This window comes from Eublepharis macularius, chromosome 2 (genome assembly GCF_028583425.1).
Source record: "Eublepharis macularius isolate TG4126 chromosome 2, MPM_Emac_v1.0, whole genome shotgun sequence".
Taxonomy (NCBI): Eukaryota; Metazoa; Chordata; class Lepidosauria; order Squamata; family Eublepharidae; genus Eublepharis; species Eublepharis macularius.
The window spans coordinates 140428462-140453789 of NC_072791.1; the positions used below are offsets into that span (position 1 = coordinate 140428462).

General features: G+C 42.5%; 1 protein-coding gene across 1 annotated transcript in view; it reads right to left on the reverse strand.

The window, feature by feature from the left end:
* Positions 1–10520: 10520 nt before the first annotated feature.
* Positions 10521–25328, reverse strand: part of CHKA (choline kinase alpha) — a 41446-nt gene continuing 26638 nt past the window's right edge. Inside the window, exons 7-12 of the mRNA XM_054970112.1 lie at positions 24772–24830; positions 23286–23373; positions 21057–21165; positions 16567–16673; positions 15139–15220; positions 10521–11670 (exon numbers count right to left, since the gene is read on the reverse strand). Of these exons, the coding sequence (XP_054826087.1) occupies positions 11611–11670; positions 15139–15220; positions 16567–16673; positions 21057–21165; positions 23286–23373; positions 24772–24830 (505 nt within the window). The 3' untranslated portion in view covers positions 10521–11610. The remainder of the gene's footprint in view (positions 11671–15138; positions 15221–16566; positions 16674–21056; positions 21166–23285; positions 23374–24771; positions 24831–25328) is intronic.

Consider the following 25328-nt stretch of genomic DNA (forward strand, 5'->3'; position numbering starts at 1 on the left):
GCTAGGAAAGACCTTGGCCTGAACTGTTGCAAAGCTGCTGCCAGCTGGCAGTTCTGGGCTAGGAGAGTATAAGGCAGCTTCATGTTTAGATGTCGCTATTTCAAATATGAGAAGTAAGGACCCGTTCCCGTCTGAGTGGCAGTGTCCTGGCTCAGTACGTGTCCCCTCACCCCATGCTAATTTAAGAGGATGCAAGCAGTAGCCATCATCGTTCTGATTCTTATACAGCCAATCACTTATTAGTCTTGGAAATTCTGCAGTAGTACTAATGCCCTATTTAATAGGATGGGTTGAAAGTGAATTTGAAGCTAAAACTAGAGGACCAATGGTAAACAAATTGGTAGATGCTTTATAGGAGTGTAGAAATCTTCTAGCCAATGTTGACTTCAGTGAAGTCAGTTTTCATGCTGGGATCTTTGAGATGTAAGCTACAAGTATCCATTGGCTTCCATCAATGTGCCCTTTTAAAGACTTAACGGGCCACACAAAGGTCTCTATATCAGGAGTTAACCAGTGTTGTGGAAATGTTTCTACTGAAATGCTATGAAACTATGAAAAACAAGTAGCCTACATGCTGCTTGTGAGTGGGAGATGCTTCTTTTTCCATGCGGAGAAGTAAAACATGCTCTCAAAATGGTGTTATAAGTTGTACCATGCCAGCAGGCTAAGACAAGTGGGTTCTACTGGAGAGCATAGCTAGAGATGTGAAAGAGAATCAGTCAGTCTTTTGTCAGATGTGAAGGAGTGCTGAATGTTAAAGCTTCCAACGCCTTTTCCTGAAAGCTTTCCCAAATTTTCTGTGCCCCCACCCCTGTCTAAAGCTGTGCCTTTAACAGCAGTTTAGCACAGAGGCAGCAGCAAATTCTAATGCTTATGGCCATGCTGTGAAAAAGTTTTCCCTGCTGATTTCTACTATGGAGAGGGGCTGTGGCTCAGTGGTATGGTGCTTCATATAACCAAACTGCAATTAAAGTCACATGAGTGGGCTTGGCCATATTTTCCTTTTAATTTGGCAACCCTGCAGAGATAAGGCCTGTCTAGAGGAGTACTTTTGTTTCTACTGCCTACAAGGAAGAGTTGAGTCAAGACCACAAGGCCCATCCACCTTAGCCTTCTCCATGAGTATCACCATTCAGAGTTGGTTGTTAAGAGAATCTAGGTGACTTTGCTTCCAAATCATGTTATTCCAGGTATTTCCTCAGTTGTCTTTCCTAGCTATGGGATAAAGGGCCAAGTCCTCTTGTGGATCGAAAACTGGCTAATTAATAGGAAACAGAGAGTGAGTATAAACGGGCACTTCTCACAGTGGAGGGTGGTGAGCAGTGGGGTGCCACAGGGGTCGGTATTGGGTCCAATGCTTTTTAACTTGTTTATTAATGATTTGGAATTGGGATTAAGCAGTGAAGTGGCTAAATTTGCAGATGACACGAAATTGTTCAGGGTGGTGAAAGCCAGAGAGGATTGTGAGGCACTCCAAAGGGATCTGTCGAGGCTAGAAGAGTGGGCATCCATGTGGCAAATGAGGTTCAATGTAGCCAAGTGCAAAGTAATGCACATTGGAACCAAAAATCCAAAATATAAATACAAGTTGATGGGGTCTGAACTGGCGGAGACTGACCAAGAGAGAGATCTTGGAGTCATGATAGATAACTCACTAAAAACGTCAGCACAGTGTGCGACTGCCATAAAAAAAGCTAATGCTATGCTAGGGGTTATTAGGAAAGGGATTGAAAACAAATCAGCCGGTATCATAATGCCTCTGTATAAATCGATGGTGAGGCCTCATTTGGAGTACTGTGTACAGTTCTGGTCGCCACACCTTAAAAAAGATATCATAGCACTGGAAAAAGTACAGAGAAGGGCAACTAAAATGATTAAAGGGTTGGAACACTTTCCCTATGAGGAAAGATTGAGGCGCTTGGGGCTCTTTAGCCTGGAGAAAAGACGACTGAGGGGAGACATGATAGAGGTTTACAAGATAATGCACGGGATAGAGAAGGTAGAGAAAGATGTGTTTTTCTCCCTTTCTCACAATTCAAGAACTCGTGGGCACTCTATGAAATTATTGAGCAGTCGGGTTAGAACAGATAGAAGAAAATACTACTTTACACAAAGGGTGATAAACACATGGAATTCGTTGCCACAGGAGGTGGTGGCAGCTACAAGCATTGCCAGCTTCAAGAGGGGACTGGACAAATATATGGAGCAGAGGTCCATCAGTGGCTATTAGCCACAGGAGATAGATGGTATTCTCTTTGTGGGGAGGTGGTGCTCTGTTGTCTTGGTGCTGGAAGGAAGGCAGTGGGAGGGCATCTGGTGTCCTGGCCTCACTGACAGTCCTTTAGATGGCACTGGATTTCTAGCCACTGTGTGTGACAGAATGTTGGACTGGATGGGCCACTGGCCTGATCCAACATGGCTTTGCTTATGTTCTTATGTTCTTATGTTCTCTTGCTTTTTCAGTGCCACAGGCTCATGTGTGATGGATTAACAAGAAATTATTGATTCACCTAGCCTGCTTGCTGCAGTTGTGGAAACCCTGCATCGCTTGCTCGGCCCTATTACCTGTCCACCCAGACAGTCCATTCAAAAAGTTTAAAATTCTACAGATCACCTGTTTCGGAGAAAGAGCATGGTTCAGCATTTCTCCCTTTCTTGCCAAACAGCTAACTGGCATAATTTTACCCAAATTGATTGCTTATACCTCTAGATGTCTTTGTCTTAATTTTTTTTTTTAAAAAAAAATGTATTTCACTGTTTTGCTAAAGGGCAAATAAAAATTAAGATTATTTAAATAATTTAAAATGTTCAAACATTTTTGCTTAGGATTGCCATAGGGGGCACAATAATGCAGCACCCACTTTTGCCTTTGCCACAGAGAAAGGCATTATGGGACTATAATGCCATGTTGAACAACAGTGATAGTCTCACTTCTGTCTGGTTTGCAGAAGAGCAATGTGTCAGCAGTGCTAGGGGGATCTAGTGCGGACGGAGCACATAGCTTTTCTTAGCTGTCAAGGATCTTTTGCTAAGGTACTCAGTTTAAAAATAAAGTGGCAGTATTTGAATGCAGACCTCTGTGACCTGCTATAGGAAATAGAACTACTGTGTATGTACATAAGGGGGAAATAGGGTGAACTGTGAGCTATATGAACTGTGAACTGTAGGGTGAACTATAGGGTGAACTGTGAGCTATATGAACTCTTTGCCCTTCCTACTACTTCACTGCAGCCAGAGAGAGAGAGAGAGAGAGAGAGAGAGAGAGAGAGAGAGAGAGAGAGAGAGAATTAACTTTTAATAGTTGCTAAATACAGAGGAATTGTTCTGTATAGCAAACTTATGGGCTCCTGAGTTGATTGTTTTTATTATTAAAGCAACTTATCGCAAGTGAACATCCTTGTTTTTCATGGAAAACTACTAATTTCCTGCCTGGAAAGTGATATTGTATGTACAGATAAAACATGTCTAGAAATTTTAAAGCTACAGGAATATACATTTTTTCTTGGTTATTTTCCTGGAAAAGAAAACCCTGGACATTTTAGAGACGATGAAATATATGTAGTACTTCCTTATCCAATCCAAACCCATTGTATTGCTTTAACAGCATAAAATCCATATGTTATCATTTAGTTAGTATACAATTATTTGGCATACTTATGAAAATAAAAATATAAATGCCTGGTAGTACCATCCTAAGTAGTGTTACTCCTTTCTAAGCCCATTGACTTAAATGAACTTAGAAGAATGTGAATAATCCAATGTCGCTATTAAGCCCGGGTTTGGGGGGGGGGGAGGGATTACATTGTTCTGAATTTGCAAAAAACTAAATTTCAACAATCGTGCGTTGTAATTTCCTTTGAAGTTTCTCTGCTTGAGAACTGCTACTCTTAAATTAGGTATGGCATGTCGTGGAAGATTAAAATGTTCTCCCACCAGTTTTTGTATGTTGTGATATTTAACATCAGATTTATGTCCATTCATTCTTTTGTAAAGAGACTGACTTATTTGTACAATATAGAGAGCTGAAGGGCACTGTTGACACTTGATGGTATATATAATGTTGGAAGAAGAACACGTGAATGAGCCTGAGATGGTATAGCTGGTGGTGTTAGGGTCAGAACTGGCATTTTAGTTTATTGCAGCCCTGGTCCCAGAGTTCATGTCTATGTTGGGAAGTGCATTGTTGTGAGTGAGAAGTTGTTTAAGGTTGTGGGGCTGTCTGTGGACAATGCTTTTGAGAGAGCAGTATCATTGTCCAGCAGATTGCAGGTCATTAATGATGCATTGAACTGGTTTGAGTTGGAAGTTGTATGTGACTACTAGTGGCATTCTGTAGTTGTTCTGTTTAAGCTTATCTTGTAGCAGATCATACTTCGGCATCATTCTGGCTTTGTTGATCTGTTTTCTTACTACGTCCATTGAGTATTGTAATTCCAGAAATTGTTGTGGTAGATCAAGCAGGTGAGAATCTCTGCCAGAGGGATTGGAGCAGATGCGCTTGTAGCATAGAGCTTGGCTGTAGACAATGCATTGTTTGGTGTGTTTGGGATAATGACTGTAGTCTTGTAGATACATTTTGTGATCAGTAGCCTTTTGAAACAATGGCTCCCCTCAGGGCTTAATAGGAACATAGGATTCTTCTTGCACTAAAGATACTGATTTTCTGCTTTTCATGCCCTAACTCTATTAAACTAATTACAATATTATTAAACCTTACAACCTACTTTTAATATCCTTCACACGGTGGCTGGATAAAACACCACATATTTCCACTTCTGAATGTATCTGAAAAAGGGAGGTTGGACTCTTGAAAGCTCCTACCTTGGAAATCTAGTTGGTCTTTAATATACTACTAAACCCAGGGCTCATTTCCAGGGGGAACACGCAGGAATGCCATTCTGGCAGTTCCCCCAACAGTCAGGAGGCCCCCTTTGGACATTTTGGGCAGTTTAGGCCTGGATTGGGGTTGAAACGGCCAGGATCAGGTTGGTGCTGTGTGGGGGAACCCTCCCCTGCCAGGCACCGACCCAATCCTGGCCAAAACGGGCCCAAAATAGCAGTTTCTGGCCATTTCCAGCCCATTTCCGCCGGGATCAGGCCTGAAACATCTGGGATCGGGTCGGTGTCAGGCAGGGGAGGATTCTCCTATCCAGCACCAACCCAGTCCCGGCCGTATCAGCCCCGATCCAGGCCCAAACTGGCCATTTTTGGCCCGTTTTGGCCTGGATTGGGTCCAAAACGGCCCAGATCGGGGCCAAAACCACCAGGATTGGGTCAGTGCCTGGTGGGGGACCCCTCCCCTGCCTGGCACCGACCCAATCTGGGCCATTTGGGGCCCGATCCAGGCCAAAATGTGCCCAAAATGGCCAATTGGGGCCCCTTTCTGTCTGGATTGTGGCCAAAATGGCCCTGATCGTGCCACTGCCAGGTGGGGAAACACTCCCCCATCTGGCAGCAGCCAAATCCTGGCCATTTTGGCCCAATCAATGTTCTCTGCTTTACATTGGCTGCATATATAGATATAGATATATGAATAATAGTTTATATTAATCTTGTTAGTTTCTTGCTGGGGTAGTGGTGTCTGTTCATAACGTTCTGTCTGTTTGGAGGGGAGAACTTTGTAGTGGTGTGGGACTTCCTTAAAGTTTTTGTGGGCAAGGAGCAGAGATAAAAATCTTGGGATATAACCTCTGCTGCTAATATTATCTTAGATCCTCCCACCACTACCTCAGAAAAAAAATAATTCAGCTGTGATCTGAAAGGACCAATGTGCACATGCCTTTGTATTTAGCACTTAGCAAGCCAGAGCCAGATCTTTTTTTGGCATTTAAACTGGTTTTGTTCTGAGAGGAAATATGATATTTAATAGGCACAGTCTGCTCTGAGACAGGGACTAGGAAAGCCTGAAATCCAGCCCAGCATTTGCGAGTTCCTGACCACTGCTCTCTGTTCAGCACTTTTGGGCCTACTTCCTGGCTCGGGATCAAGAATCTTGATTGCTGATGCCATGATGGAGTTAAGGGAGGGGTTCAAATCTGCAAAACACAAAGAGCAAGCACACTGACAAAATGGTGAGTGTTGAGTTTTGATGCTAGCTTGCAGTGAAACTAAGGGAAGTGGTGAAAGCAGATAGGTAAATCTGCTAGTTTTGCATTTTAGCAGATTATTGTTCCAGATAAAAGTGTAATCCTGCTGCTTTGGATCTAGGCTGATTCAGGTTATTTGAGGTGTCATTCTGCAAAGCCAGATTGCTTAATAGCACTATTTTTATCTTTGTCGTGATTGATCATTTTGGGTATGGTGTGAAACAACATTATGGTCCAGTGTCAAGTCAAGATATGTAGAAGGCCAGACGCAAAGGATCATGTTAATGTGGTATGCATGGTTTACTTAGGTCAAAATCCAAATAGCTCTGAAGTAGCCTGTTCTGTCTGGTGCAGACCCAAGGAGCATTGCTTTCTCCCATCAGGAGTTTGACTATACAAAGGATCACTGGTTCTGGATTGAATGTCCAAAGGAGATCGCCCTGAAGCCGATGATCAATGTTTCTTCGGATCTGAAGGTCATCCTGATGGAACTGAGGTGGAAGGTTCAGTAATGGACAACAGCCCTTTTGCAGTGGATTTATGTGCTGCTGGTTTTTCCTGGCCCAATAATGCTTTCTCCCATAGGGCTGCTTTTAAACGAAAGGCTCTAACACTCCTAGCCTTCGGAGTGAAACTTTGACAATGTTTATACCCAGAAACATTATGACCTTGATATAAATAAAGAAGGCAAAGATGTTTATCAGTCTGGGTCATTTTAGTCCCACACTGAGAACATTTTTAAAATAATGATCCTTGTGACATGATGATGATGAACAGTGAACAACGCTAAGATGAACCTCTCTCAATGGTGGCGAAAAAAGAACTGAGGGAATCTGAGGGTGTTCCCCCTAGCAACTATGTTTTGGCAGGAAGTTTACTGTGCCTGCGCAGTAGGGTGAGTGTCCCCCTTTAACAGATTTTTAAAGCTAAGGAAATCTCTCAGTGGCTGGCCTGTGCATGCAGTCCCAATGTGGGACTGCACAGAACGAAGACGAACATTAAGCTTAGAGGAGACAAGACAGAGACCGACCAGAACTTGTGGGGGGCATCTCATTTTCTTCTCTGGCACTATTTCCTCTTTCTCTTCTCTGAAAGCCCTCATAACCTTTTCTTGCTTCCTTGTCTCCTTTCCACCCCCCCCCCCCAGCCACTTACCTTTGTCTGACCTCCCTTCATCTTTTCCTCCATCTCTCCCCCTGGCAGCCCCTACCAGAAAAAATTATGGCCCAGTTATGTGGTGCTGGCTGAGCTGGGCCCAGTTGTTCAGTAGAGAACCTGCAAAGACTTGTAGGAGGCACCTCACTTTTCTCTGTATCCTCTTCCCACACTATTTCTTCTTTCCCTCCTCTTGGCAGCTCCATATCCTCTTTAGGGTTGCCAACTCTGGCTTGGTAAATTCCTGGAGGTTTGTGGTTGGTGCTTGGGGAATGTGGGGTTTGGGGAGGAAGCTCAGTGGAGGATGTGATGCCATAGAGTGTGCTCATCAAATCTGCCAAATGTAAAATCTGCAATTCCAAGAGAACTCTAAGTGGTTCCTGTAGAGTTGCAACCATAATCCTCACCTTTCCCTGCTTCCTTCTCTCCTTCCCACTCACCATCCAACTTACCTTTTATCTGCCCCTGCTTTTCAATTATATTTATTATTTACTTCATTTATATCCCACCTTTTCCTACAATGAGAACCCAAAACAGCTTACATCCTCCTCCTTGCCTCTCTTTTGTCCTCACAACAACCCAGTGAAGTAGTTTAGGCTGAGAATGTGTGACTGGCCCAAAGCCAGCCAGTGAGCTTCCACAGCAGTCTGTGGGTATGAACCTGGGTTTCCCAGATCCTAGTCTGAAATTCTATCCACTATACTACACTGGCTTTTGTGGGGCGGGTGCTATTGAGCTGTGTGTCATGGTAAGGAAATACTTTGCAGAAAGAAGTAATTTACATTAGTGGAATTTCTGGTGAGCAAATGCCAGCAGGTGGCACAGTGAACATTCAGGGTTAATTAAGAGGATCAATTAATGACGTTTCTTTTAAAGGCAATGTTTCCATCTCATTATTCATCTTTAAAGCCAGCATCATTTTCCAAATGCACTTCTAAGCTTTCATCTCTGAGCACACAGTGTGGCCACTTTCCTTCATTAATTTCTTTCCAGCTGCCCACCCCCACAAGGACGGAACCTTTTTGTGCCAAAACAATTATGATCAAGTACATAGTATACTTGAGTATTTGACCAAGTAGTCAGTACAAATCTCTTGCACTACAATACCATCCTTGCAGACAGGCTGGCAAATACATCACCAGTAAAATCTCCTATACCTGCAAAAAAGGACTTAGCAGTAGCACCAATACGATCGGTTTTTAAACACACCATTACAACTTTAAAAATGACTTTTTAAAGGTTGTTTAATTGTTTTTAATTGATACATGAGTGGATCATTGGCTGATGAATGTAATTTTTTGCAACGTCAATGTCTATTTTGAGGAAGGGCGGAAGAGCTAAGATTTTAATGAAAACATTCATCAAAGGAAGAATACAACTATGCAGAGACTATCTTGGACATAATTACTGATCATTAAACCTGGGACCCAGACTATATAGTCGCTGGTATTTTTCTCTCTCAAAACATCCTGGAAGCACAAGTCAACCCACTCCCTCAATTCATGAAATAACGTTCGATTTATATACCGCCCTTCAGGACAACTTAACACCCACTCAGAGTGGTTTACAAAGTCTGTCATTATCCCCATAACAATCACCCTGTGAGATGGGTGGGGCTGAGAGCGCTCTGGAGTGCTGTGACTGACCCAAGATCACCCAGCTGGCTTCAAGTGGAGGAGTGGGGAATCAAAACTGGTTCTCCAGAGTCCTGTTGCTCTTAACCACTACACCAAACTGGCTCTCTAAATCTTAACACTTCAATTTTTTCAGCATATGTGATTTCAAAACCACATTTTTATTTCTAACTTCCAAGATTTTAGACATCAATAATGATGTCAGTTTGCTGTAGTGGTTAAGAGCGCAGGACTCTAATCTGGAGAGCCAGGTTTGATTCTCCACTTGAAGCCAGCTGGGTGACCTTGGGCTAGTCACAGTTCTCTGGAGCTCCCTCAACCTCACAGGGTGTTTTGTTGTGGGGATAATAATGACATACTTTGTAAACTGCTCTGAGTGGGCATTAAGTTGTCCTGAAGGGCGGTATATAAATTGAATGTTGTTATTTTTATTATTATTAGTGTGGTGCTGCTACCAACCTGGTCACTTTTGAGTGGAGATTTAGTGACATTTTACAATTTAAACACAACTGAGGTGGCAAAGTTAAACCACCACATAGTGATAGCACCCAACTACCACTGCAGTAGGAACACAGAGGACATGAAGAGGCATGGGTAAAAGAATTATATCACAAAAAAAAGGTTGCCCAACTGCAACTGTTCTGGCACTTTTAGCATTATTTTCTCATGTACTCCTTTCACTGCCACAAAATTTGCATCAGCACATTTTACTGTTTATTTTATAATTTGTTCTTCATTGATCTGATATTAATCTTTGAAAATTTCCTGTTCTATTTTTCTTAGAATTATGGATTTAAATTGCTATTTTATAGCTACATATCTATACCACCACACACAGCGATAACTGAGATAATGAACAAAAGTACACCAGTGAAATTAGGAAATTAGGATTGTGCAAGGTCAGATTGCACATCCTTGAAAATTAGCAAGATTTAAGTGTTGATTTGTAGTTTACTGAAAGAAAAGCAGATTGACAACAGCTGGGCTGAAAGGACATCATCAGACATTTACCAAGTGAAGTATGTGAATTTTAGTACCTCAACTTTTAATTGAAGAGACCAAGAAGCACAACACTACTCAGGCACATGTCAATAAATAGACTACAGGGTGAGGTGCGAGTGGACACCAGCTCCTTCAATTACTTTCAGTGACATATGTGACTTACATGGAGAAAAACCTAGTAATGTGAAATTCATTGAGAAACAGAAGACCAACTTATAGCCTTAAATATTGTAGGATTTTATAGGTTTTAAAATTTACCTGCATATTCTATTACAGAAGTTATTGCTCTCCACTTTGGAGTCCTATGACTGAGAAATAAATGGAAATCTAACCAGCAGATGGCAACTGGAGAGATACCCAGCAATCACACAGGCACTTACAGTGTGTTTCACAAAGGATTTGAAATAAATGACTCTTGAGGAAAACCAGAGGAGTCTAGGAGTACTTATGAAAGTTCTGTCTCATGAACAAAACTTTTCTGAGTTGATATGCTAAGTTCATATGTATCCAAAATCTTATAAGAGAAGAACTGCTACTAGAACCTTAAGACATATGCAACTCTTGCTACACGTTTGATTAGTACATTAAGCAAAATCAAAACTAGTAACTTGCATTGTATATGAAGAGAGACTGAAAAAACAAAGACTTTAAAAAAATTTATTCATACAATACATGTTAGCAGAAAGCACAAGTCAAATAAGAATGGTCAAAGAATACTTTTTCTAGAAGCTCTTAAAAGAACATAAACACTTACTGTAGAGTTCACACTTATGTCAATTTTTTTGCACAAGAGACATCCACTTATCTGGCAGAACAAGCTGCAAGTCAGGGGTTTAAACAAGGAGCAATGTGCCCCCACAAGGCACCAGCATGCCACATTGGTCAAACATGTTTCTTGCACACTCCCCATTTCATTCACCCCACTTTTCTACCTTCAAGTCAAAGAGAGGCTGCTAGAGGAATTCAAGGCACTCAATCCCAGTGCTGCCAGCCCAGGGAACTTCCTGTACAAAAATAATGCAATACTGTAGAATTGTTGCTGAGCAGCCAATACACATCCTTGGTCAAAGATGTGAAATGAGCTAATGGGGAAGGTAACTCTTACATTCCCAGTCTGAGATTTCTCTGCATTCTCTTGTTCCATCAAGATATCAGTATGTGAACAGAACAGAAGCCAGATTGTGAAAGCTCCTTTCTTGCTTTTTAGCCATTATGCATTAGTGTTAGTTAACCAGTTGTTTTCTGGAAATGAATTGCTTGACATCCCCTATGAGAATAACAGCTCACAAACAGGTTTTCAGCCAAGCTTCACAGTATATCAATTCTCCCTTCACATATCTAGTGGTTCCCCATTAACCGGTAGCATATACAATGCATTAACAGTATTCACTAAAATGCCTTTGTTAAAAAATAGGTACCCACACAGTTAACACTGTTTTCTCTTCAAGTGCAGGATGGTTCACATTAAAATTGAAAGCTTCCCTCATAATACCTTCTAGATTAAAAGCTTGATATTGCACTGTTAGATTATACTGCAGCCGTCAATTCTCATTCCAAAGACTTATCAAACTGTAAAAAAGTAAACAGCCATTTTGTGCAGTCTTCAGCATTGCATCTGAGTAGTTGGAATTTGCAAAACCTTCATTACAACTACAGTAGCCTAAGCACAGTGGAATTTCTGCCCAGCTGCCTTCCTTATACAGTACAGAAACTAATTGTCCTGTCTTCAGCCTTCACACTTTGAGTTTCCTCTTCTGGTCAAAGTAGGCATCAAACCGCGAGAGTGCATAGTCCTAAGTGAGATAAAATTGTACAGTTAAAATTACCAAGACTGGTTGCATGCTGCCCCAATTTCAATACACTTATGCAGTACTACATGAACACATATTTCATCTACAAAGTGTTACACAGATCATTACTAGTTGTCCCAGCTGGATTTGTGATCCAGTTATTTCATTTGCTTTGCTGCTATACCAAAGTAACGTTAAACAGCTGGAAACCACTCTTGAATGCAATTACATTACATATGTTAAGTCTTTTTAAATATCAAATGATGTTGACATCAATTTAGAAGAATAATTTTTATTCCCCATCAAAGTCAAATAGGTATCCTTAACTAAAATATATTGCACTCTGTACTATGATTTAGTTGAAGTAAAACACATGATAACTAGTGCTGCAGCATCAATTTAAAGTCGCTGGATTGGTTACTTATAGCCAAGAATTCAATCAGACTAGGGGTGTGCACTCTGAAAATATTCGGGTTTCCTGTTTGGGTTTACTGCGCCAAGATCCTCCTTCCCTTCAAAGTACTCAGCTGCTTGTGGGAAAGCCCGACAAACAGCTGATCTGTGGTTTAAATGTCCCTCTCCCTCCTGCTGCATGGAGAGGGACATTTCAACCCCTTGTCCCGAAGCTTCACAAATAGCTTCGGGAATCTTTGATTTGGGGTATCCGAAATGGCCCAGGCATGCTGGGGCCATTTTGGAAATCCCGAATCTTTACAAATCGGGTCTGATTCGGGTATTTTTTTGAATCAGAAACCTGAAGCGCACATCCCTAAATCAGACCACTGACCCCCTTCATACAAGGTACTCAACTGATGCTAAAAGCAACATGCGACTATTACTGCTTCGCTCTTCCCCCTAATAGGAAGTGAGAGACTGCCCCAGAGGCCCTGTTTCATTGCAAGGACATCTTAGTCAATCTCCCAGCAGGAAGGTGCCTGGAGAAGTAAACAGTTTAGTTTACTTAGTTTACTTTATTCAGCTGAATAGCCAATGGGCCATACACTATAACAAAGTTTAAGAATTAAAAACAACAATTAAAGAAAAGGTTGCCACATCCACAATGCAGCTTTTGCAAAGGCAACTCAGTAATAGTCTTAATTTTAAGGAGTCAGGAATGTTTGAATGCTTCAGTAGCCATTTTTTAAGTAAACAGAGCATGACTCTCAAACACCTTTTAGGCCCAGCAGAATTTAAACGAATGAGAGGAAAAATCCTTCAGTCTAAGACAAAAATCAGAAATTCTATTTCTGGGTTTTGGGGGATGATTTTAATGCTTGTTGAGTCTATAGTACAGCCACATCTCTGCATGCAATCTCAAAAGCCTGAAGCAGCACTTTAAGTTCTGTGACCCATGTCTTGGCCCTTGAATTCTTATTACATTTTTAACTATGGCTTTACCTATGCTAGTAGGCAGATAATTTTCTGAAGTGGACTTGTAGGCATGGGGATTATAAGCACTTCTTGGTGAATGGGAAGTTATAATGTTACTTAAATTTGTAAAAATCTTATGCACATTTAATTAACTATCCACATTTTGTCTTTTAATTAAAAGATGTTTGAGTAACTGTCTTAATGATAATGCATAGCTCTCTATATAGGTCACAACCTGTGAAACCATTAAGCAAACTGCAAACCCAAGTATGCGCTGACTAGGGCATAAGTAAAGTGTTGCATAAATAAGACATGCTTTGGAGAGAATAACTTTGGACTGGATATAGTAATTGCCACCTGCTGGTGCCATGGTACCACTAACGCATTTCATGGTGCCCACTAAATGTTTTTAGAGAGTGGGTGAGGCCATGTGGGGCTTTTGCTCAGGAAGGCTTTTCTAATGTGCTGTGCAGATTTTTTAGTTGCTTTGGCAGCAGCTGCCACCACAGCACAATCTTCATCGTATGACTGAAGTTAATATGTTCATTTTTAAAGGTATCCTGTTAAACAGAGTTTCTGCTTGAAATGCTGAAGAGTTATTTTTATTTATTTACTTATTTATTTTTTCAATTTATATACCGCCCATCCCCAGGGGCTCTGGGCGGTGAACAGTTAAAATCGATAAAAACAAAAACTAAAATCAATATACAAATAATAAAACAAATTAACAAGGTGCAGCGGTGGGGAGAACCTTCCCCCACCCCAAAGGTGGGAGGCCGACATGGCACCGCCCCCTTCAATCACCAAACGCCTGGCGGAACAGCTCTGTCTTACAGGTCTGGCGGAACAATAATATGTCCCGCTGGGCCCGGGTTTCCATTGACAGAGCGTTCCACCAGGCTGGGGCCAGGACTGAAAAGGCCCTGGCCCGGGTTGAAGCGAGGCGGGCTTCCTTAGGGCCGTGGACCACAAGTAAATATTTATTCGCTGATCGAAGCGATCTCCAGGGAACGTACAGGGAGAGGCGGTCCCGAAGATATGCCGGTCCCAACCCACTCAGGGCTTTAAAGGTAAGAACCAACACTTTGAACCTGATTCGGAATTCAACCGGAAGCCAGTACAGCTGGCGCAGGACAGGTGTGATGTGTGACTGGTAAGGTATACCAGTCAGGACCCGTGCCGCCGCATTCTGGACCAGTTGTAGTTTCCGGATCAGGCCCAGGGGTAGCCCAGCGTAGAGTGAGTTACAGTAATCTAGCCTGGAGGTGACCGTTGCATGGATCACTGTAGCCAGGTCCTGGGATGTCAGGTAGGGGGCAAGTTGCCTGATCTGACAAAGATGGAAAAATGCAGACTTGGCAACCGCCGTGACCTGGGCCTCCATCGATAGGGAGGCATCCAGGAGCACACCCAGACTCTTTACCACTGGCAAAGTTGCCAGTGGTGTCCCATCCAGGGCAGGGAGCTGGATCCCAACATCGGGCAGCCCCCGTCCCAGTTGCAGGACCTCCGTCTTCACTGGGTTCAATTTCAGCCTGCTCTGTTTCAACCATGCCGTCACAGCCTCCAAAGCTCTGGCCAGATTGTCTGGGGCCGTGTCTGGCCGGCCGTCCATCAACAGAAAAAGTTGGGTGTCATCTGCGTATTGATGACAACCCAGCCCAAACCTCCGCACCAACTGGGCGAGGGGGCGGATATAGATGTTAAATAACATCGGGGAGAGTATCGCCCCTTGGGGAACCCCGCACACCAAAGGGTGACGGGGCGATAGATCTCCCCCGAGCGCCACCCTCTGTCCCCGACCCTGGAGAAAGGAGACCAGCCACTGTAAGGCTGTCCCCCTAATCCCCACGTCGGCAAGGCGGCTGGCCAACAAATCATAGTCAACCGTGTCAAACGCTGCTGTGAGATCAAGTAACACAAGCAGCGCTGATGTATAACCTCACTGCCTGACATTTTGTGGTTGGCTATGCCCCATGTGACAGCCATTTTATCATTGTGCTAACCCCGTCCCCCGTCCCCCCACTGTGGTCAGTAGTGGCCACAGGCTTAAAAAGACTGGTTTAAAGCAAATGCTGAAATAGAGTTACAAAGACATACCATATATCCAAACTCAATAGATGATATCTTTGCCTGTATAATGGACCACAGACCCCACAAGAAATGAGATGCAAGGGCAAACCTGTCAACAACAAAAACAATGTAATATTTCATTATCGAATATAAGTTTAGCTCTTGCCTAGCTTGTGAATTCAAAATGGCATATTTTACTTCCTTACACACCTAGGTCAGGATATGCAAGAAGTCCAACTTTGCAATACTTCAGTGCTAGAGGGCCAGTACAGATGATCCCGCAGCAAGGATTGAATAGCTCATCCAGTTAGAATAAATGTTCACAGCTAATAAGTATATCTCATCTGTCCCCCATTTTCTTCAGTATATAACATGTAGTTTTGACATTGTGTTGAAAATGAACAACTTTGCTGAGGTTACATCACATTAGTGGTTCTCAAATTTCAGCAACTGGATGGCCCCATTTTAATTCCCACCCCCCTCCAACACATAAGTCCTTCTCTCTTTCCTCACTGTCACCTCACATGCCCCAGATAGCCCCTTTTCATAGTGTTGACGGCACATTGACATAATGAGTTGGCTCCTGTGATCTATGGATACAGGGATTATAATCATTCTCATGTTTCCCGTCACCTACCAATCACAAGACCCACAGGGACTAATAACCATGCAGGTTAGGAGTATGTCACTGGGGCAACAGAAGGAGAGAAAAATCACTCCTCAGGCAGAGTGATTTCATCTCGCCTCCTCCATGGCAGCCTCTGGATCTGCATTGTCATGAGCTCACTTTTCTGGGACCTGAAGCAGATTCTGGGAGAAAGGGAATGTAGGAGGAACCTACAATCTTCAATGCCTTTCACTGACATGACTATGAAATCCAACTCAACCTATAGAGGCTTCTGTGATCTTCACATCCATTGGTTATTATTGTCTATGGATGCAGAGTAGTGTCTCTTATTTTTATGTTGAAATTCTTTGTATTGGAAAATAGAGTGAAAACCATTTGTTTTATACCTGAAATAATTATGACAACTGCTTTGGAACTGTCTGTCCTTGAAGCCACTCAACTAATTTGAATTCCCAGGGTTGAGCCATTGGTTTCAGTGAACAATCAGTACATTTTCTAGCAAGTGCTTCAATGTGATCTGGACAGATAAGTAACTGCAAGCCATAGCAGCTTTATAAATTCCCTTTGCTTTGAAAGAAGCAGCAGCTGACCATATGTCCTCTCCCTCAGACTGAGACACTGCTGCCATTCCTAGAAAACAGCAAGGGCTCAATTTTTGCATTAGCTGAATGGGATAAGAAGGACTCACACTCCACCCCTGCAAAGATCTCCTGGACCAATTTGAGAAATGCTAGACTATATTAAACATTGCTCAATCTTTTTAAAAAAGGTCTAAACAATGCACATCTTAAAAGACAAACTGTATTCGGAATGAAAAGAAAGATTACCTGTTGACTTCGATCAACATTTCCTCTTCTATTTTGGACCTATCTTCATTGCTCAGATTTTCAAACCCATTTTGAGATGCAGCTAGGTAACTGGAGATGAAGTGGAGCTAAAGGGCATAAGACAGTAGTAAAAACAGCAACCTGGACCAAGTAATTTATTAGTATAATGGTTGAACAGTTTCAGTGGCAGCACACAACTTAGTATTCACAATATTAATTCAATGTAACACTGTTCAAAGTTCAAAACTCTACTAAGATCAAATCTGCCAGACTAGACAAGATTCCCTATACCTGTTCAAAAATGCAATTCAGTGTTCTGGTGGAAATAGATGAATTATCACCCATGCACAAAGAGGAAAGAGGTATCCTGATAGTAAAAGATGCTTTGAATAATTTAATCAAGACCCCTGTTACCTGGGGGACTCTTAAAGCACATGCTAAAATTCAGAAAACTCATTTCACACTTTACAGAGACTCGGGAGCAGCTTCTAAGTTGTTGGTACACAACTCATAATTAGAGGTGTGCACCTGAAAATATTTGGGTTTCTTACTTCAGATTTACCCAAAGCGGGAAAAAAATCCAGGTTTTTAAATGCTTTGTTATGCACATACTCAAAGCAGCACTTTTCTTGCCGTTTGCAAAGTTGCTTTCAAACGCCGGCACTTTACAGGTGATTTTATTTATTTTATTGATTGATTTATTCGATTTTTAGCCGCCATCCCCACGAACAGGCTCAGAGCAGGTTACAATAAAATGCTCACTACACATTAAAACATATACATTTAAAATCCAAAAACCACAAAATACATATGGAACAACATCTCAGATGGCGCCCCCTCCAATTTCCCCAGTCATAACGTAAACCAAAGAGGGGAGGTGGGGGTCACAGTTAATAATATTCCAGTGACTGCGCTTGTAGAGGAGGGCAGATGATTTCATCGCTCCCCCTGGGGGGAGACCGGTAGAGAGGCTCCTAAAACAATCAAAGACTGGCCTCAACCATATGCCTGGTGGAATATCTCTGTCTTACAGGCCCACCCAAAAGATATAAGGTCTTGGAGGGCCAGGATGTCCTCCGACAGGGAGTTCCACCAGGTTTCGGCCAGGACTAAAAAAGCTCTGGCCCTGGTTGAGGTCAGCTGGGCCTCCCTGGGGCCAGGGACCACCAGTAGGTTCTTATTCGCCAATCTTAGTGCTCTCCAGGGTTGATATGGGGAGAGGCGGTCCCGCAGGTATGCTGGTCCCAGTCTGTTTAGGGCTTGAAAGGTTAAAACCAAAACCTTGAACTTGATCTGGAACCCACGGTGAGCCAGTGCAGCTGCTGCAGGACTGGAGTGATGTGTGCCCTGTATGGTACGCCCATCAGGACATGTGCAGCAGAGTTCTGGACCTGCTGTAATTTCTGGGTCAAGCCCAAGGGAAGCCTTGCGTAGAGCAAGTTATAGTAGTCTGTTTTTAGAGGTGACCGTTGCATGGATCACTGTAGTTAGGTCATGGGTCGACAGGGTGCAAGCTGCCTGGCTTGTCAAAGATGAAACAACACAGACAGGGCAACTGCCATGACCTGGCCCTCCATTGGTAAGGAGGAATCCAGTATCACTCCAAGACTTCAGATCGATGAGACAGGTGCTAATGGTGCCCCATTAAAGGTCGGGAGTCAGATTCCCAAACCTGGCACCCCCTTGCCCAAGTACAGGACCTCCGTCTTTACCAGGTTCAACTTTAGCCAGCTCTGCTTTACCCAGCCAGCTACTGCCTCCAAATCTCTCACTAGAACATCAGGGGCAGACTCAGGCCAGCCGCCCATCAACACATACAACTGGGTATCATCCGCATATTGGTGACAGCCCAGTCTAAAACTTCACACCAACTAGGCAAGGGGGCGCATATACAGGTTGAATAACAAAGGGGAGAGTATCGCCCCTTGCAGGACACCGCACACCAACAACTGGCAAGCAGATAAGCTCTTCCCAAGCGCCATCCTATGTCCCCAACTGTGGAGAAAGGAGATGAGCCACTGACAGGCAGTCCCTTGGATCCCCACATCAGTGAGGCGGTGGGTCAACAGTTCATAGTTGACTGTGTCAAACGCTGCTGAAAGATCCAACAAAATCAGCAGCGCTGACCCACCTCGATCCAGATGTCTGCAAAGCTCGTCCATGAGGGCGACTGGTATTGTCTCCATTCTGTGTTCCCGGAGGAAGTAAGACTGGAATGGATCCAGGGTGGAAGTATCCTTCAGGAAAACCTGCAGCTGCTCCACCCCCCACCCCCACGCTCAATCACCTTCCCCAGAAATGGGAGATTTGAGACTGGTCAGTAATTGGACAGATTGGTGGGGTCCAAAGATGTTTTTTTCAGGAGAAGCCTCACCACGGCGTCTTTCAATGCTTCAGGGAAAACCCCAGAGCTCAATGATTGATTAATAATAACCTCCAGTTGGGCCCCCTCATAGGCTTTCATAAACTTTCTATAAGATGATCTTCTCTCTTTGTCCTGATTCCGCCGCAACACTCGCTCAAGCTGTCTCAGTTCCCGCTTCATCTGACATAGCTCCTCCATATACCAGGGGCCAGTCTAGAACGGGAATGGAGAGGGTGACAGGGAGCGATTTCGTCGATGGCTTCAGAGAGACAGTCATATCAGTCTCCCACCAGCTCATCCAATGAACCGCCAGGGGATATTGGGTCCCGTAGAGCATCCTGGAAACCAACTGGATCCATTAGTCTCTGCGGGCGAGCATAAATTAGCTCGCCATCTATGCAGGAGGGGGCTGGTGCTCCCAAATGAGCCTTCAGAACAAAGTGGTCTGATCATGGCACCGCTTCAATGGCATCAAGATCCACCTGTATCCCCATCCCAAAGATGAAATCTAGCATGTAGCCGGCTTGATGCGTGGGAACTGAAATAACCTGGGAGAGTCCCAGTGCTGCCATGGATGACATCAGGTCCGACGCCTGTACAGAGGAGGCATCAGCGACATGGACGCTGAAGTCACCCAGGACCAATAACCTGGAGTGCTCCAAGGCCCAGCCCGCCACCACATCCAACAGGCTTGGCAGGGTAGCTGCTGGTGTGCTAGGCGGTCTGCACACCAGACAGATAGCTGAACTCTCCTCAGTATCCCACGTCAGGCTAACACAATCAATACCAGTAATCTTTGGTGTGGGGAGTGGCCTGAAGGAGAAAGACTCTCGAATAAGTATCACCCCCCCTTCCTGACCATCTGTCCGGGAGTGGTGAAGGACCGAGAACCCTGGGGGGGGGGGCAGTTCTTTCAAGAAGGCTGTTTCGTAGTCCCTCACCCTGACAAGAATCCCCCTCCTGTAGCTGGAAATAGCTGCAGCGTTTGAAAGCAGCAACACTTTTCTTGCACAGCAATGCTGGGGCCAATTCGGGAACCCCGAATCTTTCCAAATTGGAAACTCGAAGCGCACACCTGTACTCATAATAGTGAGGAATATGGATTTGAAGAAAGGGATTTTATATACCACTTCTGTGCCTTTCAGTATTCTGTACCTTTCAGTATTACATGCCTTGCACTTTTTCTATGCTCAGGAGCCAATGTAGTATTTGTAATGCAACCTGTAAGAATATGACACTTGAAACAAGAAGACCAAAGAAGAATGTAAGCTGAAACTCTGTAAGGACTAAATATATTGCTTGTAGGAGATGCACTTGTAGAAATATTACACACGTTATATTAACCTATAGGATTCCAATAGGATTCAATACAAGAGAGCCTTTTGTAGAAACTGATTTATGCAGCAAGCTGGGTTGGACACCTGTGGCATTATCTCCCTCAAGGCTGCAAAAATGGGAGAAAATGCAGAATTGGGGGAACATTCCTTTCTGCCCACAGACCCTAGTTATCTGAAGGCCCCAAGGCTGCCAAATTGAGACTCCATGGCGCCATTGAAGGTAACAGTAGCAAAAGGGGAAGATGTCCTTCCAAGGGGGACAAGCGCAAGGACAAGATAAGGGGCTGCAAAATTTGGAATTCCCCCAAGTAGGTAGCCGACGCAGAAATTGCGTCTTCCAATCAGACTGACCCTAGACACCTGTGTCAAAGACTACGAGCCAATAAGATAACAAATATTAGAATATTGTAATATTATCATAATTAACCTGAGGGTATTAATTGCTTTGCACTTCTATTGTAGCTTTGATGAGCACTGAGCACGAGGGAATCCCTTTACTTTCGTGTAAAGGGGAGCTCATCCATTGTTTAATTAAACAATCCATTTGCTTCAATTCAACAGGACTCCGGGACTAATTTTTGTCATTGTGATTGGCTGAGAGAAAGATACCACAGAAGCGCAAAATTTGCGCATAACAATAGTACAATGACCAATGCTATAAATACTGTAAGATCAACATTATGATCAATTCTAATGACTTGTGAACCTGAAGCCCAGGAATTAAAAACCCTTCTGTACACGTTTCAGTTCTAAATTGGAGGCTTTCAAAATAGTTGTACTTGGCTTACCTGCTGCTTCTTTGTGGGATACTTCAGGAAGTTTGCCTTGAAGAATGGATATTTTTCATATACGTAATCATACATCCATTCACAGAAGTGATTCCCAATGTCAAACCCCCTAGAGTAAGAATGTTCAAAACTTAAGAAAAATGGACACACTTACAAACTTTTTAAAAATTTATTAACCTGACATTAAAATATCATGGCTACTAATAGGGCTACAAGTTCAAGTAATCTCTTACCCTAGAAATTCAGGCTGGAAATATAGGTATAAGGAGGTATGTCATATCAACCAGATGACTGGTGCTACCAATTACCCCTATTCTCTCTGGCACTAGATATTTTCATTGGCGATACCAGCAACTGGAATGATAACCTTATATATGTGGTGTAAAATCCATCACTGAGCTATAGCTCATCAGTGTAACAACATGACTTCATCTTGAGTTAACCAAATCCATTTGAGTCCAATACTTGACTGGTAGAGGTTTAATAGAGTCTCAAGTAACGGTCTTTCCCCAGTAACGGTCTTTCCTGCTACAGGAGATCCAATTTTAAAAGTCTTGCTGGGTAGGCAAAAATAAACTTCCCTATTGAGGTGTTCATGTGGACAGCATCATGTTTAAATCCTGTCGCCCTACATGTACAGTGCTAGCACACTAGGGATCTATAGCCTGGATAGATGCCACGCTAACGCTGCAAATATAGAAACAAGCAATCCCGACGTAAATGGCTATAAGGGATTCAGCACAGGAATGTCCTTTTTACAAGCCCAAAGTTAATTTTAAATTAGGCTTGAAATCCTTTAATGATGCTAGAGATTTAACCTGGGGACTTATAAATACATAGTACAAGCTCTACTACAAGTATTTAGCAGACCTCCACACTGAATTGTCTAATGTTCCACTGCAGTGAAAAATCTTCTGCCTCTAACAGCATGCACTATCACTACAGTTTTGGAAAAAATGGGAAGAAGTCCTGAAATTATATATTGCAAGTAATTAATGAAAACAAGCTGTTCATTGGCTTCAACCTTAAGCAGAAAAAATTCTGACAAATTTGTTTAGCACTCTGGACAGAACTAATTTTGGGTCTCGTCACCGATCCTTCAATTTACACACAAACCCACCAGTAACCCCCCTGCTCTAACACAGGGGCATAGTTTCAAAGACTGGTACTTATCCTATTAATGTGTTTTAGCTGCAGCAAACCAACAGTGCAGTTAAGTGGCATCCTAATGCCAAACCAAATAATGTTTCACTCACTGCTTACCAAGGAAGTCACCTATTGTATCACTTGCTAGCTACCAAGAAAGCTAAGAGCAGAATTCTGCCATTTCCCTCCATTTGTAGAGAACTTTCAACAGGTAAGATAAAATGTATAAATAAAAATAGCACAACTCACGTTCTTGTGTAGCATTTTTATGCTGTAATAGGAAACAACTGTCAGCACAGGACAGCGAATGGCTCCTACAGAGGGCTTGCTTATACTAGGCTGCCAATTGTGACAGCATCAAAATCTAAGTCCCCAACTCTGATATGAGAAAAATAACTCATAGGATCAGAGTCACAAGTTAAAGATCATTACTTTCACAAGCTCTATGCTCTGCACATCCAGGAAGATCTAGACTCTGCAAACAGTGAAAACTGATAGCTTGCAATGAAAACTAATTCACTGGTGTTTTTAGGAAAATGCAATCAGTCATATTGTTGAATGAAAACTGAACCATAAAAATGATAAAGATAATGGTACAGTAACTTTTTCTCCATGTCTTTAATTTGAATAGATGGCTGATTTGTGCAGATGCCTTTGATGCTACTTTCTAGTATCATTTCACATGGAAATGATCACATTTTAGGGCCAAACTAAATGACATCAATATCATACCCTAGTTTTTTTTATTTTTAAGCAACCATGGGAAGGGGAAGGGAATCTGACTGAGGCATGACATTGGGAAAAGTTTTTTTAACCTCCATCCTTACCATTTTTCTGATGTAGATCTCCCCCCAACAAATCCCACTTATATCACTGGGAGAAAGTAAAGTAGATGGTGGGAAGCAATTGTTTACAATGAGAAAATTACAGGGAGAAAACCTCATCCCCAACACTATGATGCTGATGCAATTACTCAACTCCAACACTGGCAATCTTGAATCAAGGACAAAAAAAACCAACTTAGGCATTTATTACTATTCATTTTTTAAAAGCCAAAAGGAAGGTCCAGCAGAACAAATTTACCTATAGTTGTAGCTGCTGTATTCAAAGTCAATAAGCATCAGTTTTTGTTTTTCAGAATCTTCTCTGCCTTCAAGCAGTAAGATATTTCCTGGACAGAAAGGAGGACAAATAAGGGCTTCCAGTAGGACTCTACAATTATGAGATCACTACTCACATATTCTGAACACCAGAAATGATATCAATCCACTGAAATAATCAAGAAAGGAGTGCACTCTGGGTTAGCATTATGGTTGGGGTTAAACATGCTCCCTGCCCTGTTGACCCCACCAAATCAAGAATCAAGCCGGTTCCTGTCTATATATACACCCTTCCATCTTCAAACCCAAGTCTGGATCTACTTGTTGGTCATACTTTGTAATGGAATGTTTGGAACAAGAATCTTACCACTTATATATCCAAAGGCCTACCGTGGCAACAGTACTGTATGGTACATGCTGTATTACATTACCACACTGCGTAACATGACAGGACCTGCTGTATAAAATTGGTGGGGCTACAGAAAACATGGCAATGTTGATACAGCCATAGTTATCTTCCACTCTACCCCATTATATACATTGTTTGGGCCATTCAATCAGCTTGATGTAGTGGTTAAGTGCAGTGTACAGTGGGACTCCAATCTGGAGAACTGAGTTTGATTCCCCACTCCTCTGCTTGAAGCCAGCTGGGTGACCTTGGGTCAGTCACAGATCTTTGGAGCTCTCTCAGCTAAGTCAGTTTTCAGAGGTAGCTGTGCTAAGCAGACTTCAGCCCAGATTTTCATACATGAAGATTCCTGCAGTTATTGCAAGCTTGGCAACGTTATGGAATTTTAAAAGCAAGCTGCCATATTTACACAATGTCATTCTAGACTTCATATAATGTTTGATAATATTTGTCCACAGTCAAACAATAGGTAATTAACCAACAATATCTGATTAGTTAACTGCCTAACATGATACCCCTAGCTGCACAGTATAAAGATATGGCATGACTTAATGTGGTAATTTCTGAGCCCTCACTCCACTCCTAATGCTTTCCCCAGTAAACTCCATGCCACGTCATTCAGAAAGTTCACAATATAACCACCATGGGGTCTAAACCCAGTGCCTCAAATATGAGGGAAAATTAAACAATACTGGCAGACAAGAGGAACTTGCTCAAGTGACACTGTACACATGCAGCTTATTTAAATTAGAACTGAGCAGTTATACATACAATGCTGCTAAATGTGCAACCGTGGAATGCTAGCATAACATCTAGCTAGTCTATGGATCTCTGGCATTATGCAAACACTGTAGGTGAAGCAACTGAAGGCCCATTTATATTAGATGCTGGAACCATGTAAAGTTGTCATCAAGCAAAAAAAAATTAATTGTACATGACATTTAAATGGGGTTAAAGATCCTTTTTACCTTGTGCTAGTAATTTTATTTTAAAACAGACTACATTATTTTCTTGTAAGACAGTAGAAAAGAATATCAGTTATAAAATAAAAGTATGGTACCTTCTTGACAATCGTTATGGCAAAACACAACTGGAGATGAAGTACCTTCAAGTAAGGATCTGGAAATGAAAAGATCAGAGATCAGAATTAAAAACCTGTTTTATCATCAGCTATTCATACAAGAATAGACTGTCAATAAGCAGCAGTGGGTAGAAAGGGCAATTGTGGAAGCTCAGAGGTTCCAAATCAGTTACTGCCTCAAAGTCCCCCAAGCAAGATCTTTCTAGATTCTATTGCAAGTATTGTTTGCTGCAACATATATCCTGACCCTGGTAGAAGGCAAGCTTTTCGTAATTACTTTCAGGTCTTCTCTCATCCTAAAAGCAGTGATAGTCTATGTGCTGACTTTGGCCAATCTAATCTATCTGATCACCACTAAGCAGTCTCCCACCAACATAATTGCTGTGCAAGACTTCTGTAAATGCTTGATGAGAAAATGGAGGTCTCTGAGGCCTTCCAAACATACAGTAAATGTACAGGCTGTCCTGAATACCCTCTGCTGCTATCCATATATAGATGACAATATGTTGTTACACATCTCAAATATTCTTAATAGA